General features: G+C 35.6%; 1 protein-coding gene across 1 annotated transcript in view; it reads left to right on the forward strand.

Annotated features, from left to right (window-relative positions):
- LOC150100820 (uncharacterized) overlaps positions 1-20,976 on the forward strand; it is a 79,072-nt gene extending 58,096 nt beyond the window's left edge. The window contains exons 8-10 of the mRNA XM_090401547.1: positions 138-266; positions 7,577-7,829; positions 16,151-20,976. Coding sequence (XP_090257673.1) covers positions 138-266; positions 7,577-7,829; positions 16,151-16,193 — 425 coding nt within the window. The 3' untranslated portion in view covers positions 16,194-20,976. The remainder of the gene's footprint in view (positions 1-137; positions 267-7,576; positions 7,830-16,150) is intronic.
- The last annotated feature ends 755 nt before the right edge of the window (positions 20,977-21,731 follow it).

Genomic DNA, 21,731 nt, shown 5'->3' on the forward strand with positions numbered 1-21,731 from the left:
TTATATCTTCAGAGAAAGGTAAGTAATTGCACAGGTGTATTAATATTATACTTGATATATACTATGATATACATAATTTGTGTAGATTATGCTAAATCCTGAATTATTCTTTCTCTCCCTTCACCTCCATATTCTAGGTCCAGGATGCACTCAGCATTACGATCCTTGCTTTCCCAATCCATGTCAGAATGGAGGAAGTTGCTGGCCTAGTCTTGACTCCTTTTTCTGTTCCTGCCGTCCAGGCTACACAGGTGACACCTGTGAAGGTGAGGCAGCAAGAATTAAACTTTCATCTGCATGTTTATCTGCATAAAACCATTTAAAATCCAGGATATTTTCTGAAATTCAGTCTATTAATAGACATATGCCTGATATTGAAGTTAATTAGTGTTTTAACTGTCTCAGAGGGGAGGAGGGGAGAGGAAGAACTCATTGCTATTTTCTGTTCATGTGCAGCGATATGTATTCATGAAGAACTTTATGAATAGAACTATTTGAAACTTGAAGCTAATTTAATGAGGTATATGAAATACACTGCTTGGAAGAAGTCAACGGACATCATAGTGTGAGGAACAAACAGCCGTGGCGCCAACTTTAATAAGATATAGGACCTGCTTTCGTTACGATAACTGCAGCAATCCAAACGGGCATACTTTCCACAAGAGTACGATAGTGATCAATGGATATTTGGACCATTCTTCCTGTAGGCATGTAATCAGGTTCTGGACTCTTGTGGAGCTGACCTCCCTTGACCTCACCCGACGCTCCAGTTCATCCCATAGATATTCAGTACGGTTGAGATCAGGGCTCTGTGGAGGCTAGTCAAAGTAGGAAGCATTATATGCATTGCTCAGAATGTTCAGATAACTCTCGAAGTTCAATGTTCGTGGCACTACAAACAGTGGTCCGAGGCCAAATCATCAAAAACAGGACCAACACATCACACCGCCATCTTAGAATTTCATAGTTGGGGTTGCACGCTGGTAAGAGACGCTCACCGAGCATCCGCCACACCCATCCATCTGCTCGGTAGAGGGTATAGCATGATTCATTGTTCCATCACACAGCTTTCCAAGCTTCCACGTCCCACGCTACACGCTCTTTACACCACTGAAGAGGACGCTGATCATTGAAACCTATGAAGACTGTGGAAACCCATGTTATGGGCCTCATTTCTGAATCTTTTTGTGCATATTCGTGTTCCAGTCGATGCCTAGAACTTCGCATTCAACTCGTCGGCCGGATGAATCGTTCACTGCGGGTAGGACTTGCAGTTGACTCCCTGAGCTTCCATCTCAGTATGGTATCACTGATTGTTGACCTCATATGGCCCAATTTGTTAACAATTTGCTGCAAAGTTGGCCCGCAACATGGCATCCGATCACAGCGCCCTCTTTTGATCTCTATCATTTCGCCATGGGACGTGGGAGCGTCACATCCCTTCAAATTATACCGATTACAAACATGTTGCTCGTTACTGCTTAGAAAGCTAAGCAGTCTCTATCATTGTTTTCTCCTATTCTGACATGATCCAGAGAACATACTTTACATATAATGGCACTCTCCTTATTTAATTCTCACAGATGGTTTTGAAGGGTTTCTAAGCTAATCAACTTTTAAACATAGTATATAGATTTTTTTTCTCCACCTGAAGAGTTTCGGACAAAATTTCTTAAGAAATTCAGAATCCAGGTTCATTTCCAGTTTTTACGACTATCTTGGCTAATTGCCTCTTTACGTTATTGCCTCTCCAGAGGTTTAAAGGAAGACTCCTTAGAAAAATAATTTGATAATAAGATTTTTACAGGAAGCACTGATTACATTCGCGAATGAGAAAGCACGCTCCTCATACATCCTCATATGTCAAAATGGAGAATTTTAATAGTAGAGAACAGAACTCTAAAATTAAAATGCAAAATAATATATATAATAAATGTAAAGGACTTCATATGCTCAATATTGTTTCCACGTTTGTGAATGTTCCTCAAATCCTTTCAAATCGTACTCTTTAGTATCTACGTGGACTATAAAATCGGAGAGTATTTAAATATTTCATACCATTACGGATTTTTTTTTAAATAAAACGCAATTAATATTTTAAGTTGAAATCTGAAATTTAGTATAAGTGAAAAGTAGTACAAATGATAATACTATTATTATACTGCAATATTGATACAACAGAAGTGATAAGAGAAGACAGAAGAGATAAAAAAAAGTAATACTACATATATTATCAATATAATATAATAACTTTACTATTTACGTGACATATTGTCTCAAGTATATGCTATATGTTACGTGTGCCCTCGTAAAATGATCTCCTAGATACAGTCACTAAATTTGTAGTACCTCTATGCCTACATGTATAATTTTTAATTTTCTAGTAGCTAGCATAACTATGGTCCTTGGCTACACACACACTGTACAGTTCCTTCTAGTCTGTTTACGTGAAATATAGAAATTTCTGCAACTCATGCGCTTCAACCGCTGCATAGATTCCTGTATTTATCCCATTGTAAATTGTTTTATGAGACTCCAATAGCGATTTTTACATATTAAATCCGAATTAGATTGATTAATGATTCGACTTATCCACTAAATCCATTTTTATCGTACAGATATTCAATGTTTGTTTGTGTGTGTGTCTCGTATACAGATCTGTATACAAGACACATGGTACGGGTAGAGTGACATTTGGAAACTGGCACTTCTATGAAAGCCTGATAAAATGCGAACGTCAGTAGGCAGTCAGCTGAAAATTTCTACTCAACTAAACCACTCTTTTCTGTGTTGAATTGGCGATTTTTCACCTCTACACATATTCTGCGACTCTTTTCTGTATTGAATAATGAGGAGGATTTCTACCCAAATAAAGCACTCTTTTTTGCACATACTCTATTGTAAAATTATCCACAGCCTTTAATTTCACAAACATCAATATCCCAATGACTACGATTACAAACAGTGGTACAATTTCCACTAAATGTCGAAAAAGGAACAGGTATTTTAGGCCTATTTCTTTATCAAAATAAAATATCAGTCAGTTTCTATATATATACGTGTGGATCTCGCTCTTGGTCAGTCTTATGCTGGCAAGTATAATTTTTGCACTTCCATTTCCAAAACCCATGCCGCTATTGCCGGTGCAAGAAATGATACAATACCATGTCTATACTCAACTAGGTCGTTCTCATAAAACATATTTAATATAATAACGCTTTCTCTTACTATCTTCAAACACATCCGTTTGATTTGAAAATATGTGTGCATCATGTTTCGCCGTTCTTACTTACTCCTCAACGGTCTACTGTGTAGTCAACAGGGTCTATTGATGTAATCATGGCGAGCTCTGAACAACGCCAGTCGAATTCAAGCACTGTTTGGGATAGTGTTTGCTCGTATGAGAAAATATTTCGACGGAAATGAATTTGGCATTCAGTAATTACATAACACGTCTAGCACAAATGTTTACAGCTGTTTTTTTGGGTTCAATGAAAATGCAGTTGATGTTTTCCATCCGTTTTCCTGTCTATTTTTCAGTTGTCTCTTTTTATTGATGACTTTCATAAATTTGTTGCAGCAGATAATGAAAGTAGAGATAGTGTGCATCCTTGGCTTACATGTAATTTTTCATCACGCCATCTTCATATAAATTCTTCGATTCTAACTGTTGACTTATAAATTAACAAAGACTACATATTTTCTTTCATTTACATCGTATAATATATAGCATTTTAAAGAGCTTTTCTTTTGACAACTTAAATTACCTTTCCGGGTGCATAAATTGAAATACAGATTGTTACAAGATTTCTTAACTATCTGTCTTATAAATATTTTATCCTGATAACCATTATCATTACCTGAATCCAGTTTATTTTTCCTGATATCTATATCACAATTTTTTATTAGCTTATTCTTCAGTATGCTTTGCAAAAATCTTACCTGGAACACAAAATAGGAACATTCCTCTGTAATTCTAACATTCACTTTTATTTCCATTTTTTATGATTGGGTAGTATAAGAACTTTACTTGAATTATCCAGAATTTAACCTTTTAACAAGGCGTTTTCAGAATGTTGTATACACTGTAAAAGATAAGAAGAAAGTATACCTTCAGATTTGAGAATTTCTAGTTGAATACCATCACCTATGACTACCTACACATTTTAGATGCTAACAGCTTTTTTATACCTAAAATATTATGGTGTACTCATGACTACATTTCTGCTGGATATTTTCTATGACGTTGTCTTGTGGTTTCTTTCATACTGTGTCTTGTAGTCTCGGGAAAAATTGCTCCGTTGGTAAATTGTTTTCCTTGTATAAGGATCTGAATTAAAAGGAAGTAATGATAAAAGAATAAATGAATAAATTTATATAAAAGAGATGATTTAGAGATGAATACATCTATATATTTTATGTTTCTCTCAATTTTCAAACAAATTGTCAGACAAAGCACTCTGGAAAGAAAAAAAGTTCCAGATCGACTCCTAGATTCAAAAATATATGTCGCTTTGATTTCCATTCTGACCTGATGTACATTTCTATTACCAATCTATTACTTTTATTGCTGTTACCAATACAAAACTAGATCTACTCATCCTAACAGAAATTTAGCTATTAATTTTTTTCGTCACTAATCTCACTTTCGAATTACACACTCTTCGTTTTAGTCCTTCTATGCATATTATTTCATATAACTGAGAAAATGCCAACTACAGCTCTAGTAATTGTAACCACCAGAACTCCCGCATTCAAGGATACACCAGTGAAGCTGTTCCTTTGGCTGGCAGTAGGAAAATTTAGCTTTTCTTTTACGAACATTGTAGTTTTTAAAGTGTAACTATTTTGCTTGTATAACAGTTGGAAAAATGTACGTAGAGTATTAACAAAATTAAAAAAGGTATAGCATAAAACAAAAATTTAACTAAGTTTATTTTTAAGAAATTTTTCTATAAAATAAAAATAATTATACAGAAAAACAGAAATTTTTTCAAATGAACTTAGCTATTCTAAACTTACAGTTGAGAGAACTGAGACACGTTAATGTCCTAAACCGATTAATTATTTATGACTTGTTGTGACTCTTTTAACAAACCTATGCAAAAAAAGGTTGGAAAAAATACCATTATCAAATCCTTTTAATCTTCATAGTCATCTGAATCAGTGTCCGAATCGCCATCACTTTCACTTAAACTGTCACCAAAGGTTCGCATAATTCTTCCGTCTCTGGAATAATAATTCCGTCTCTGTCCCAATACATATTTTTCAATGAGGTGACATGAAAGATATTTTTCCCAGTTTTGAACTGCAATACTTTCAATCGTCTGTTCTGAAAGCTTAAAAAGTTTCGACATGTCAATATCTCCAGTTACGTTGCGATGGCGAATGAAACTTTTCACTTCTGCCCAAACATACTCAATAGCATTAATATCGCAATGGTATGGTGGTAGCCTCAAAGCTAGAAATTCATGCTCTTTGAGCATCGTGTCGAATTTAAATAGTTAGTTGTGGGCGAGTTTCTTTTGACCAAATTAAACAATTCAATTTTTCGCATATCTGGGGAATGAGAAATGTTATTTGCAGAGAGCCAATCCATAAGAACTTGCTTCTTATTAGACCAATTTGGAACTTTGTTTAATCGAATAGAGTGATATGAAGCGTTATCAATTATAACAACAGCATTTTTAGGAAGGTTTGGAATCAGTTTTTCTTCTGCCCTCTTTTCGAAGATCGTAGAATTCATTGGCCTATGGTAATTGGCTTTGTATAGTAATTTTGAATTCGGTAAAAAACCCATTTCTCCACTAGCACACAAAATTATTATGCGCCGCGAGGCATTTCCGGTTTGTGGAACTCCACTTCTTTTTTCGACTGCCAACATTTTCCATAAGTTAAATTACTATCAATCCAAGTTTCATCTAGATACACAATCGGTCTTATTGCTCTCAAATACTGCGTTCTAGATAAAACAATGTCACTTCGCTCCATGATAAGTTTCCTTTTATTCTGGGACTTTTTAAAACAAAATCAGATTTCATGAAGTATTTTCCTTAAAGTTTCTCTTTTCCAAGGAAAATTGATTTTTCTTTAAGCACAGGAATCAATTTCGGAACAGTTGGCACTCTTTTCTCGACCACTTAAAATTCGTGAATAGTTCTTATAACGTCTACATCAAAAATCATTCAAAGCTACGGTTTCGATGGTTTTCTTTACTCTGGCGCTTTTTTTTTTTAGGAGATTTAAATTTTGGCTTACCTTCACCTTTTGATTCCCTACAAATTCTTTTAACAGTCGACTCCGATACGCCCGCAATTGCACTTGCACGTTTTATGACTTGAGAAAGGGGAACAAGGAGACGATTCTTTTTCGCAGAATGTCAGCACATTATTCAATATTCTTTTGCAAGAGCTACTGAAACGTTTAACAACAGAATTTGTTGACTGTACTCGATCCATCATACAAATTAATAATAAAAAAATAATGCAAAAAAGCGACAACAAAAATCAAGCTAGTACCAGTACAACGACAGACAAGAAAGCACGTGATTTCGCATGTTGGCGACCAATTCGTACATCCTTCATTTCTTTCTCCCCTTCAGCATGAATCTACTATTCTTGGCAAAATGCCAAGGAGAGATCTACAAACGGTGGGTGAACTATACTATATATCCAAATACCATTAACCACCACTGTCCATCACAGCTGTTTTCGCCCTGAAATCTCCTAGCTGAGAGAATTCACATATGCAATCCACACACGTATAACTCTTTAAAGCTCTTGTCTCTTTCTGTCACTTTAATATGATCTTTCTGAACAGATGATTTCGGATGCCCGAATTCGCATGAATTGATGACTCATATAGCAATATAGCAGCTATTATACTACCTCATTGGCATCAGTTAATTGTAAACCATACTGCAATCACTAAATGTGCATACATTCCTTGCCTTTATAAATCGTGCCGAGAACTGTGTCACCAGTACTGCGTATTTGATAATACGATGTCTGAATATTTGCAGCATAGGGTACACATTCTGTTCTTAACGCGGTTTCTAATGCAACACTGCATAGCATGTTTTATGATTTCCTTTTGTTTTCCACATCACTGAAAATCTTCGAGCCCCCACCCCCCCAACCCACCCTCTGTGGTGTCGGCTAAGGTCGCTTAATAGTAACTATTATAGTACGATGGAGTCCAACCGCATCACTGCGAGTGCTTCAGAGTTCATCTGTATATTTTCATCAGTTTTAATTAAATCATTACGTTAAGCCTACCTAGGAGTTTATTATTATTATTATTATTTATATTTATTTATTTATTTATTTGGTAACGACACTAATCAATATTTTGTCTTAGATTCTGTCTTTAGTCCTAAGAACGAAAGAAATCAATAAGATTCTGTAATGGTTCATGAACTGAACATTTCCAGATCCTTTCTTAACCTTTTTATAGTATACCCTTTAGCATATGAGGAGGGAAGGGAATAAATAATATTTCAATAGTAAAAGTACCAAAATGGGAACGTGCGTGAATTTTATGATTTCTGTTTTCTTTTTTTACTTGCCGATCCCAGAACTCCGATATCCTGCCAAGCCGCTGCCTCATACCTTGGAGGACACAGCCGTTTATCGCAGTGCCACCATAGGTCCGGTGAGCGTGCCCCTAGACCATCTGCACAATATTTACATTGCTGCAGCCACTCTGGCTGGAGCGTGCCTGATCGTCGTGGCAGTAGTAAGCGTTTGTCACTGTCGAGTCCACAAGACATACCAACGTTTCGTGCAGAAGCTTAGCAGATCGTCTCGAGACTCCAAACAAGAACAACTGTGAGTACCTTCCTTTTGTTTATTGTTATAAGAAATCCATCAAAACGTTTCCTGAACAGATGTGATTATTTTATTATAATAAATGTTAAAAATGTTTCCCCAGCCAGCTCACTTGAAAATACTTAAGGAAAAAAAAAAATCACGTAGCCATAAGATGTCATTTTGTCACGCTGACAGGTGTCAAATTGCACTGGAAAGAACACTTTATATTAAACTTCAGTAATCATTAACAGAATAACGAAATTTGAGGGCAAAAAGGAATATGGAGATGCCATTTAAACCTCTGTATACACTCCGGTAATTTATTTCAGGAATGCTGCAAACACTTTAAAGATTATATTTATGTTTTTAGGTGTTTCATACTGGTGAAAATGACTTCTCGGAGAAACCAAAATATTGAAGGATTTGAGTTGAACGAGATAACGAGTTATCTCAGGTATTAATTTAATCTTGATGTAAAAAATAGCAACTTGATCTAATTGGATAACCGAACTAGACCTGTTATGAGTGAATGGATCAAGGAATCGACAATATCATTGAACTGGTCATTTAATGAGACTCTTCAGTCACGAAAAATTTCAAGTAAGGAGAATAAGAAAAAAGCGTATCACTACAAAAGAGCAAAAGAAAACCAATACTTATAATAATAACTAGTAGTTACATACTACTAAATTAAAGGGCAAGAATAGCATATTTTATACACAGTTATATTTCTATATAACTTGGGTTGATTAAGAGGTGGTATTGTTTCAGAAATCGCGTTGCCTGAATAAGCGGGATGCATATGCTGTGATATTTTTAGATTTTGCAAAAGCATTTGACACTGAAAAATGATATATAAATTGAGGCAAATGGGTTTCGATAAGTATTATAATTATTTAGTAAAGTGGATAGGAGACTAGCTGCCAAACAGATATCAAAATGCAGCGTAGGGAGGAGCCGACCAATAGGAGGATCGCCAGGGATCACACAGGAGTTTATAATTGTATCTCTACTGTTTTGTTAATGATATGTGAATGGTATGCAAGGAAATATTCTAATATTTGCAGATGCAGAGTTGAGGGAGACTATAAGACATTATGTATATACAGTGGCTCTTCAAAATGAGTTAACTGGACTACACCATCTCATCAAAAATATCAGAACATCCCTTCCTGATAGTGGATATGGCTATGTACATCACAACTATGACTCATAAAAGCATGAAAGCAAGCACACGGTCTTGAAATCTTCAGAGACAAACATTAATAACGAAATGGGCCGTACTGAAGAGATCAGTGATTTTCTGTGTCATTTTTGGGATGCTGCTTTTGTAACAACTGAAAATTTGTGCCCTGCTACAGCTGTCCCAATCAATTTTAAGTGATATTATTGTGAGGTAGAAACGCCTATGAGCAACAACAGTACAATCGCGATATGAGAGGCCACATAAAATCATACTGCCAAGTGTTGAAACACGAGGCGCAAAAATCGCTTGTCCTCAGTTGAAACACTCGCTACCTATTTCCGAAATGCCTTTGCAAACAACGTAAGCACCACAAATGCGCAGTAGCACACAAGCCTAACATCAGCAAGGGCAACACGAAGCGTCGGGTAAAATGGAGTAAAGCTGGTCGCCATTAGACTCTGGAGCAGTGGAAAGTCGTTCTCTGTAGTAATGAATCATGTTTCATCATCTGGCAGTTCGACGGACGAGTCTGGGTTTAGCAGATGTCAAGAGAGGGTAAGCGTCCCGAATGTTTTGTGCCAATTGTGCAGTTTTGGTGGAGTTTACATCATGGTCTGGAGCTGTTTTTCATGGTCTCGACCATACCCGCTAGTTCCAATGACGGGAATCTTAACGCTGAGGCCTATAATGACATTGTAGATAACTCTATGTTTCCAACTTTATGGCAATAGTTCGGTGAAGGCCGTTTCCTATATGAACATGGCCATACCCAGTCAACGAAACGAGGTTCTGTGCAGGAATGGTTTGATGAGATGGGTACTGAAGGATTTGACTTGAAAGTAAAAATATCAGTAAATTCTAAGCTAGCGGCAATTATGGCAACGTAAACAAATACAACTAATAGTCAGTAGAGACAATTGCACTGATTATCGAGAGAGAAATTTTCTAAGGTGATTCTTTTTCACCTCTCTGTGAACAGTAGAGGTGATAAAGGCGATTCTAGGACTGACATTCATCCTAGAATTATAGGATGAATTACTTCATCCTAGAAGTGATTTCTATAATGTAAATAGGGAGGGGTCTTGCATTTCTTTTACAAGAATGATCTTCAACTAAACGGAAAATCATCGAGAAATTGAATGACTCAATACAGTCCGAATCTTAGTAAAGACGATAGAATGGAATTTGGACTTATAAATGTATAACAATGTCTGTAATTCGAGATAAAATAACAGATATAAAAGAAGTTACATTTAGATGGAAATAGAATTAAAACTTTATATTAGAATGAATCCCACTAATACCTAGGAATTCTTGATGAGGCATCATCCTGTATTCAGTAGTCAAAACGAAAACAGGATCTAAATATCTAAAAAGAGTCAGGAATGTCCAAACTAGAGGCAAAAATGTAGGGTCAACATCAATACATGGGCCATCCCTCTAAACAGATACGCAGCAGAGATAACTGACTGGATACAAATCGATTTGGACGCACTTGATCGTAAAACACGAACATTAATGACAATGAATTATAGCTTACATCCGCTCAATGATCTAGATCGATTATACCTACCTAGGAAAAGTGGAGGACGTGGACTTTTACAAATCAACCAAAGAGTAGAAGAAGAAAAACGAGCATTGAATGATTACATCAAGGTAAACACAGGGACGGTAAATAAAGCTAAAGAAAGTCAATGTAGTAGATTAAAAAAAGCAGTATAAGGAGGAAGAAAGAAACGACGATAATGATGAAAACGTAAAACACTCCATGGTCAATATTTAAACAAGTAATATGTAAACAAGTTTCTCCTTTCACAACCCATCACCCATATACGGTACTAACGTACTATAGGTTGACCAGCCAACCTCTTGTATATGGGCCTAACATAAAAAAAATAAAATAAAAATAAAAAATATTTGAAGAGGACACTGAAAGGAAATTTGACAGTACCGTAACTTGGTAATGGTAATGGATTCAGTAGGACGCTGTCAAGAAAGAGAAAGAAAGTTACACTTACACTTCATCTAAATTACTGTTTTCCTGCCCGAACTATAATCACACTCACGTTTTTTTTTTTTTTTTTTTACATATATAGACGAGCCTACAACAAACATATGCGTTATATGGGCAGGGTCAGGAGTATAGTAATATATTGATATTCTTGGACTGCTGGAGAATGTATTCCTTTGAAAATAATTCATGGGGGAGGCTGTTCCATGGAATTGAGGTGGAAGGAATAAACGATGAGTAGGATTAGCAGGTTCGAAGAGTATGCAGCTCGACTCTAAAGGGATGTGGAGGAGCTATTGCTCGAGTTCCTGTAGATCTAGCAGAAATGGGAGGCATAATGGATACCAGGTTCTGCTCAACAATGGCCATGAAAATACTGGTAGAAGCTACACAATGCAGCACTGATCTTCCATGGGAAAGTTGCTGAACGAAGTCTGTAAGAGGTGTCATTAATCAACCGGAATGCCCTTTTCTGAACAGTATCAAGAATTTTAGGGAAGTCTTAGATGCACAACCCCAAACATGAGAGCAGTATTCCAATGTTAATGGATTCGGGATTTATAGGGATTAAGTAGCTGATCAGCAGAGAAGTACCGTCTTGAGCGGAAAAAGATGACCTCTCTCTCTCTCTCTCTCTCTCTCTCTCTCTCTCTCTCTCTCTCTCTCTCTCTCTCTCTCTCTCTCTCTCTCATCAGTGATTCTTTCCATTCTTTCTCACACACACAAACTTTCTGCCATATTCTTGTTCAAGCAGAAATGAACTGTTCTCAGTCCAGTTCTGAGAAAACCGTAAGAACCATGATTACTTTTCTTTCTTTGTATTCATTCCTGGTAACACGATTATAAAGAATAAGCTTTCTTTCTCTATTAACATTACCCAAAATTTACAGTTTGTAACAGCTTAAAAAATTTTAACAATTTCTGCTAGGTATCTAGCACTTGTATGTCAAGGATTTTGACGTAAACTGCGAACTATCTATTGTCTTCTAAAACTGTTGCATCGATGAAAAATGAAATTTTATAATGTACAGTAAACATTCTCATAAATGTCGTTGAGTATTCTCAACAGTCTAATATCCCACTTTTCTCAGTACAGGCTATAAAAAATACTTCCTTAACCCGGGTGTTTTATATATTATTAAATCTTATTTAATAAGATGTGCTTAAGGGTCAAAACTATATAACTGAGAGGAGATCTCCACATAGCCTTTAAAGGAATGCGGAGAACCGATCAAAATAAAACCAAAATAAAAAATGATGGTACAACATGACAGAATTTCATGCCGGCAGGGTGTCGCCCGGTTAAACAAGGTCTCCATTGTTTTCGCCAGGGAACCAGGGCAAACAGCAAAAAGTCAGCTACTGGAACAAATCTTAAAACACACCCCAACTCAACATCACCAGAGTTAAAGATCGGTACTATCAACATAAGAAGATTGAATGGCAAAAAAAAAATAGAACTAGCTGAGGAATTGGAAAGTACCAGATCGAAATAGGGGTCACTGAAACAAAAAAGACAAAACCTGGTGAGATCTTTCTGAACAATAAATACAAAATGTTATATTCAGGCAATGACAATCAAGGAAAAGAAGGAGTAGCCATAGTATTCAACACAAAATACGAGGCTAATCTTCTTGAATGGCAGGCAGTCTCAAGTAGAGTAATGTGGGCAAATATGAGAATGGGGAACTGGACAATGACACTTATTTGTGCCTATAGTCCCAAGAAGGTTCTGCTAAAGTAGAAGTGGAGGAATTTTTTCAGGCTTTAGAGAAAGCAAATTACACAATGAAAAAGGAAAAGTTGGTCCTTGTTGGGAATCTAAATAGCAGAGTAGGAAATAGTTGTCAGACATACAAAATTATATTGGGAAAATTTAGAGAAAAGAGCAAAGCTAATAATAATGGCAAATATCTGTTGGATTTCTGCTCAGGAAATAGACTAGTTATTACTAACACAATGTTCCAACTTAAAAATGTGCACAAATTTACATGGGAAGAAGAGGCAAGGAATAAAAAGATGATGTTTTCTCCCTGGTGCAGGACACCAGAGTTTACAGAGGATTTGAAATTGGAAGTGGTCACCATTTAGTCTTCAGCAGGATAAAATTGAATTGCATATTGAAAAGAAGAGTATGTAAGAAAGTTTCAAAGCGAATAAAAGTTGAGCAGCTCCCAGATATTAACTGTAGACTAAAATACACAAACATGATTGAAGAAAAAATGAGAGCTTGAGAATAGGAACCAAACCTAGGAAATTCAGTGGGAATCCCCTGAAGAAAACACTGATTGTTTCGGCCAGTGAAGCATGTGGTGAGATTGTCTGTAAGGATAGAAAAACGAGAACTCCATGATGGACACAGCAAATTAAAGAGGCAGTGGAAAAAAAATAAAAAAGCATATCAAAAGTTCCTGGCAAATAAGTCAGCTTGTGCTCTTAGAGAATACAGAGACAAATGTAAGAAAGATAAACGCTGTGTAAAACTAGCTAAACAAAGTCATGGGAGGACTTTGGTAAGAACATAGAAAATAAATATCAAGAAGGTGGCAAGATATTCTGGAGGTTGTTGAAGCTCAGAAATGGAGGAAAGAGTGCTGTAAAAGGAATTAGAGATAGTAAAGATGACATGAAAACAGGAGAAACAGATATCCTTGAAGTATGGAGTAATTACTTCGAAAAATTGCTAAATGAAACAAGCTGTGATAACAGCACAGTCGTAAAAAGCACTGACCAGGCATGCAGTCAGGAATGCATATCCATACTTGAAGTACAAAAAGCCATCAAAAGCATGAAATGTGGAAAGGCAGCAGAAGTAGATGATATTCGACCAGAAATGGTCAGGTATGAAGGTTTAAAAGTCTCACAGTGGCTGCACTGTACTGGAAGGCCTGGACAGAGGAACGAATTCGAGATGATTGTAGTAGAGCTCTCATAGTACCCATATACAAAAAGGGAAATACAACTGAAAGTGAGAATTACAGAGATATTTCTCTACTGAGTGCGTAAGATATATGCAAGTATACTTGAAAAACGGTTGAGAAGGATTGTGGAAGAGGAGCTTAGTAAAGAACAAGCTGGATTCAGGCCAAATAGAGGCTGTCAGGATCAGATTTTCACTTTACGACAGATAGTTGAGAAATCATGGGAATATAACAAAGATCTGTATTTAAGTTTTGTAGATCTGGAAAAGGCATATGACAAGGTGCCAAGAGAGAAGCTATTCGAAACGCTACAGTTATATGGTGTCAATCGGACATTATATCAAGAAATATTTAGTCTTTATTTGAGTTGTAAGTCAGCAGTTAGAATTGAAGGAAGTACAGGAAGGTAGTTTTATGCTAAATCTGGTGTCAGACACGGACGTACTTTATCCACTCTTTTATTCATTATCTATATGGATCTCATTATGAAGGAAAGTGGTATTAAACCTGCTATCAAAATTGGAGATGTTAATGTCAGCTCTTTGCTTTATGCGGATGATGTTATACTTCTAAATAAATCCGCTACAAGTCTGCAAGATTCTCTGACTAAAGTGAATATCTGTTGTAATAGATAAGGTGCTAAGGTCGGCATTAAAAAGAAAAAGGCAATGTAAATAGGCAGAAACATTGAAAATATCAACTGCATTGTGAATGGAGAACGTATAGAACAAGTAAAACATTTCAGCTACTTATGCACGATGTTTAGTGAAGATGGTAAATTAAATATGGAAATAGACAACAGAATCAACAAAGGTTATATGGTGGGAAGTCAAATGAATAAATATATATGGAATAAGAGAGAAATTAGTCAAAACCTAAATTAGCTGTATACAAGACAGTGTTCAAACCAATTTTAACTTATGGATCTCAGAGCTGGGTCAGAAGTAAAGCACTTTACCAAAGACTAGAGACCGCAGATACGAGAGTGCTGATAAAGATTAGGGGCATGAACAGATGGCATCAATGGAATGGCAATATCATATTAAAAACGAGTATATTAGGAAAGAACTTGACATTATCAGCATCCAGGAATACGTTAGTAGAGCTAATCTCAGGTGGTATGGTCACTTAAACAGAATGGGAGAGGAAAGATGAGCAAAACAAATGTTCTCTGGCAGGTTTGCAGGAAGAAGAGCCAGAAGAAGACCAATATATAGGTGAATTGATACAGTAAAAAGTTCCGTAGAAGACAGAAATATAATATCTGGTAATGCTGTAGTCTTGACAGGTAACAGACTGATTTGGAGGAAAATTGTAGAAAATAAGTTATTCATGATGTAATTTTTCATGTAGTACTATCATATCATGTACACCCCTTGAGGGTATATATCAGGAATTTAAAGAAGACGATGATGATGATTAAATCTTATTTATCACTATTTCTGCTGTGGGAAGATCCTTCTCCTGATACTTTTCTTTGATCTTTTCAATTTCTTGAAGTTGATAAGAATTTCAGAAACAATATGAAGCGTAACTGAGATCTTCATCATTTTCAGTCAGTAACACTATAAGATGTTACTAATTGAATAGTGTTGCATTATGGAATGCAAATAATTCACGTGGGAATAGAGAAATAGCATTAGGTAAACTAAACTTACCTAATACACTTTCTGGCTCACCAAAGACTATAAAGTTATAATACATCAGTATCTTGGATAGTCAAAGGGTGAGATAATCAAAGCCAGGCAGGCATACATTGAAGATCCTATATGTGCATATTATGGAAATCATCCCGTATCTTCATTCTTACAAATTGGCCCACAGAAGATTCTGTGCAAAATCCAGAAAATATACTTTTCCCGTCTTGCTTTCGTCTATCTGCTGTCATCAGGTTGAATGGATTCATGTTTTATTTATTTACTTATTTATTTTACAAATATTGTATAATGTATAGAAACTGTATAATTATCTCCTTTTACCATCATAACCGCACTGAAAGTTCGTTTTTGTGCATAGGCTTTTGCATTCACCATAACACATTAACACATAAAGTAGTTTGATGGTTTTAATAGAAATTAATGTATCTGTAACTTTTTCAGGATAGTATCCATAACTTGGAGTAATATCTCGGAAAACAAGTACAGCTTTACTCATTTTCATTTTTTTAAAAAATGAATCTTTCAATACCATGTACTCAGGAATGTCCTTTTTCCTAGCGAAGACCCAGACAAGTTTTCACTGAGGTTGTGTGGGAACGCTTCTGAAGCCAGACGCCATCCTTCACGAGTACCAGAGGTAACCGGAGTCGACCTTGTGGACAGCATTAGAGCACCCCTCATCAATTAGACGATCCCTGTACCTGCCCGTGTTCAGCTTATGTGTCTTTCGTCCATTCTGACGACATGTCTGTGCCATCCTCATTATTCCCGTCGCAGTCCGCAACTCGTGACGACTCCCATCTCGATCTTCAAGTCCAGGACAATATAATGGCCACATGCATGTCGGCAATGATTACTGACACGAGATCTGTAACTCATAAGAACGTCTTGTGTGGACTTTATTTTTTGTTTGTTTCTTGTCTGTGTTAGTCAAGGATAGTGATGTTTTTCCAATGCACATGACTGTTCTCAAAGTTCTTAATCTGCCTCTAGCCTTAAACACTCCGTGTCATTTGTGGTAGCATCTGTCCTGTCAGAGCACAAAAACACGTCCACTGGTAGCTCGCGCGCTACGTTATTCTAGGGTCTTGTTCGTGAAGAAATGTCACTTCTAGAATGTCGTCTCCTGTGTTTCTGTTTATGTGTGATCATCTTACTCTCAGGCTAAAGCCCGTTTCTTTCTTCTCAAAGGTTTTAGCTTTAAGCATTCGATACTTGAACATAAGAATGTAAATAGACACATTCGGTTGACTATTTCAAAGTACTTCCTTTCGGATACTGGTTATTACGCCGCTGAAATATTCATTTCCTCAAAAACTTACATCAATAGTAAAAAAAGTTCTTTTCATCCAGCAAATTGTCGCAAAAAAGCACTTTATTATTATTTAAGTAAAGCTTTCATAATTAAATATCAGCTAAAATACTTGAGAATTTTTTTATATTGAAATACGTCTATAGTGGCCTCTTAATGGAATAGCGAAATCAGCCAAAGATAGGACTAAGGTTTTCAAGATTCTTCGGAAAGAATACCTGCCCTTGGCAATACCTATCTCTGAATTCATATCCGATAAGAAAATGTATATTTTTATTAGTTTTTTGGGGAAAAAATTGGTTTTTCATGTCACCTGCTAACATTTCATATTTCTACCAGTGCACATGACTGTTGTGTACCTCTTCAATGTGGTAATCATTTATCTCAGAAGTAGAATAAATTATGACAGTAGCAGGCTGGTCCAGGAATAACGTCGTACGGGGGGGGGGGGGGAATAAAATCCAAAAAGCATTATTAAGTAATTTATTATTAAGCTCCTCCCGAAATCTCCTGGAAAAAAAAAAAAAAAATCGGTTTTCCAAAGTATGACATGTGACCCTATAAAGTGACAATTCCAAGTAAGAGATATAAGCAGAAGAGAATATACATCTAACCTTCTAAAATAGGCAAAATAAAAATAAACAGAGGTTTATTTCACCTTGAAAAATAAAAACAGCGTTATGGGAGTATGTTATTCATTTATGCGGTACTATTTTCATTCTCATGCTTTTTAGCTGCATCCTTAGAGAACGATCCATTTTACAAAGTGGACAGCAATCTAAGAAATATAACCGATATCTATCTGAGAATCACACTTTGGAGACCACTTTCATACATAGTGGTGAAAGGTGGAGTTGCTTCTTAAAGAAGATGTTCCTTGGCTCAGTCCTTATAAGGGTCGAAAGGCTGCTTCTATATAGGTGGGGAGAGAGAGATATCTCTTAGGTGGAATGAAAGAAAAAAAAGAAAGCAAATTAAAACAAAATAACAGCAATCAGGAATACGAACATCTATGTTTTGGGGGAAGATAGAAAGACTTATCAGCGTGACCTTTCGTATTGCTGCCCTGTAAGTTAATAAATAATAAGGTTGCCCGTAAGAGGTAAAAAAAGAGAGCGTTATTCTGGAAGAGCTAAATCTAAGATTTTAAGCAGTAAAAGGCGTGTGTGTGTGTGTGTGTGTGTGTGTGTGTGTGTGTGTGTGTGTGTGTGTGTGTGTGTGTGTGTGTGTGTGTGTGTGTGTGTGTGTGTGTGTGTGTGTGTGTGTGTGTGTGTGTGTGTTCGGTGGCTTCGATTTTGAGTGTTCTGCGTTTTGGAAATCTTCTGATAGAATACGTGATACTGCAGTAGTACTATATAGCATCACGAAAGAGGAGGAGGAAGAGGAATTCTGTTATGAAATCTTTATAAGCTATTCAAATTCCTCTCGCCACCTGATTTTACAGACTGTAGTTGTAATGTAGTTTCTTGTTCTAAGAGAAGTTGCTTCAGAACAGTAAGTTGAAGATATGTTTGATGAGAACACGGCTTTGTAGTCAACCTGTAAAAGATGGGAATATTCTTTTCGATTTCTTTTGTATTTCACCCCTTATGCGTGATTATAAAACCAATAACCGATTCATCAATGTTTTTATTAACAACCACTAATCTCTAAAACCTCCATAAAATAAAACGCTTTCATAATCAACATATTCCTAACAAGGAATGCTCAAACATGATATCACCAGATGAACTGAGAAATCCAAAAACCGAGTCTCAAGTCAGTGACGCAGCGCGAATATTCGTAATGCGGGGAATTTGGGAAAGGAAAACACACACAGAGAGAGACATAAATTTAGAGATTCTGACAAAAAAAGTACTGAATAAATTTTACTGTAACATATTCTTTTCATTACTCTTTTTGTTGTATGCTTCTTAAATTGTGATTACTTTAATTTTATAATGTCATCTAAAAACTAACCTAAGACAGCATCCCTTCCTAAGCTCAAAATTAAAACTATTAGTCGAACCCATTTCGAAATAAACTTAGTTTTGAATTAAACATTTTGCCTTACAATTCACATGATACAACGAATATTATAAAGCGTTAAGCATAATACATTCATTTCATCCAAATATAAATAAAATGTACAATTAAATATGTTTATAACATAAAAACTATCTATCTCCCTTAACTATATGTCTAAATCTGGAGGGAGGATTCCAATATTTCACTTACGGGGATCCCAAATACAGTACGAGAGAACTCCGAGTTGTCTTCCCACACCACTAGCCAGAATCACGGTGTATAAAACGTCTACAGTAACAATAAAACATCCGAGATATCAAAAACAATCTTCATGAATTATAAAGTTGTATTTACATCAAACCGTACCTTAAACAAAACTATAATCTACAATATAATGTGATCGATGGAATCAAATAACAAGACTGATGTGATGCAGATTACAGGCTCACGTGTTCCTTCACCAACTCAACTGAACTATCCGTCTACATCAACGAAGGGAAAAAAAAGAAGATCCTTAAAAACAATCAGAAATAACACAAAATAATCTTGTCCATTCCGCTGCTTTCCTAAGGTAGTTCCTAAACCAAAATATTTTCAGCCTTCTACCCCCTCCTCCACCCAAAAAAATAAAACAACAGACTCTTCAAGCGAGCTCTCCCCAACTCTTCCCAGATTGTATTTGTAAGTAGTATCGTTTTATTTATTCGTCTCTGTAATCACCTTGAAACACGGATTCCTTTTTCCTACGTATAGAGCTGTAACTTTTTTACCTTATAAGAATTAACGTTCCGAATAAGATTCATTTGTTCATATTCTAATGCAGGGATCTAAAATCAGCTTTTCTTTGAGGTCCGTATAAATCAAAAAAGAAACTTGTTGCATCCCACATTTCCTTCCTTGTTTTCAGATAATATTTAAGTTATGTTGTAAATTTCAGTATTAACTGATTAAGAAAGGTTAAATAAATAATTTATTTTCTGCAGTATTTTTTTCCGAAATATGAAGCCCAATTTGTATTTCATTTTTGTAGCCAATTTCGAAGATGTTTAGCGGTTACACGAGATTGAGGAGATTATTCAGTTTGATAAGTGTTGATTGACCACTAAATAGTCGTTGCTGTTTCTATTTTTCATTTATGTATTTCTGCTCCGAAGATTAATGTGCTATTTGAATTTCATCAATGACATAAAGAAAGTCGTATTGACTTAGTAACTTATTAAACATACGATAGAGCATTCTAAACGTCATAATAAAGACTTGCAAAAAAAAAAAAAAATGATATTAAATTACCTGAAGGATTACTGAATTCGGCTAAAATCATCTGTGTTTTCGGGAAAATTCTTTCCATTCGGTACGCCCTTTAAGAAATCTCATTTGAATGCTGTTAAGCATCGCGTTAAAGAAGACGATTCTGAAATGTAATGACTTTTCGCTCTCTAAAATATTCCATTCGGATCTTTTCATAAACAATACATAAGGGCGATGCAAATTAATGCGTGTGTGTCTAATTAACTTCATATGTTTTATAGAACGTATTTCCAGATATATATAGGATTGTATGTCTTGGTTATTTTAACGTTTTTCTGGAGCGTTTATATATTTTTCATTATTATCACACTACGAAAATCTACGAGGTGGAAGATTGCTGCATGAGCTTATTACCCTCCAAACTACCCAGGTTACGTGTCTTATTTCTAATACGGTTTAATTACTCTGGTCCACAATGTATCCTCTGATTGTTTTATTATATTGTTCCAGCTTTTAAACTCACCAGTTTCTACACTTATAAAGTAGAACAAGCTGTTACTTATATACTAGCCAAATAAGAAATAAACAAAAATTCAGTCCATTTTCAGCGTCTGTAGTGAATTTATTCAATGAAATCAACGAACATGTTTCACATATATTTTGTTAATTAATTGGAATAATCTACCGCTCTATGTGCCAATGACTTATTTTTGAAGCTACGATGCTTTACAACTGAGAACTGTCGTTTAAATCTTGTAATGCAGGTTTTTGCTAAAAAAAAACGTAACCAACCGCTAATTATGGGTTGTGATCAGGGCCAGCGTTACCATTTAGGCAAACTAGGCAACCGCCTAGGGCGCAAGTCATGAAGGGGCGCAAAACTTCAAGCTATGCTTTATTCATACTTTACTAAAATATCGAAATTAAATAGTGATATATGATTTAGGTATCGATTCTTTTTCCTTATCCCTCACACATCACACTATTTTACTATTTAACTCTTGGTTCTTTTTTGATCCTTACCTAAATGATTTGAACTTACCGTTATTTAAAATTCAGTTAAGATAAATATTTTAAAAGTTAACATTTTAAATTGATATTGATGCGAAGGATCTCTGCAGTGAACTTCAAACAATAGCTAGAAGATCTCCAAACTCCATGAGACCAGAAGAAGTACTATTCTTTATAGTACAGCAAAAGCTTGTCGACTGCATACCCAACGTTTTTGTTGCACTAAGAATTCTCCTGACACTTCCAGTTTCAGTAGCAAGTGGAGAACGTAGTTTCTCCAAGTTAAAACTTGTTAAAACATACTTGTACTTAACAATGTCCCAAAACAGGTTAACAGATTTGGCAACAATTTCAATCGAACACGAGCTAGCTTCTACACTAGATTTAAAGGAAATGGTAGAAAATTTTGCAAAATTGAAGGCAAGAAAATTTAAAATTTGATTTTATATATTATACATATTGTATATTACTTTGTATATTATTAATAAAGCATGCCAAAATAATTTTTAATTTTTATATTTAAAATTTCATTTTAAAAAATATCCAACTTGTGAAATAAGGGGCGC

This window comes from Typopeltis vanoorti, chromosome 12, assembly GCF_054136105.1.
Source record: "Typopeltis vanoorti isolate ZY-2024b chromosome 12, IOZ_Tvanoo_1.0, whole genome shotgun sequence".
Classification (NCBI taxonomy): domain Eukaryota; kingdom Metazoa; phylum Arthropoda; class Arachnida; order Uropygi; family Thelyphonidae; genus Typopeltis; species Typopeltis vanoorti.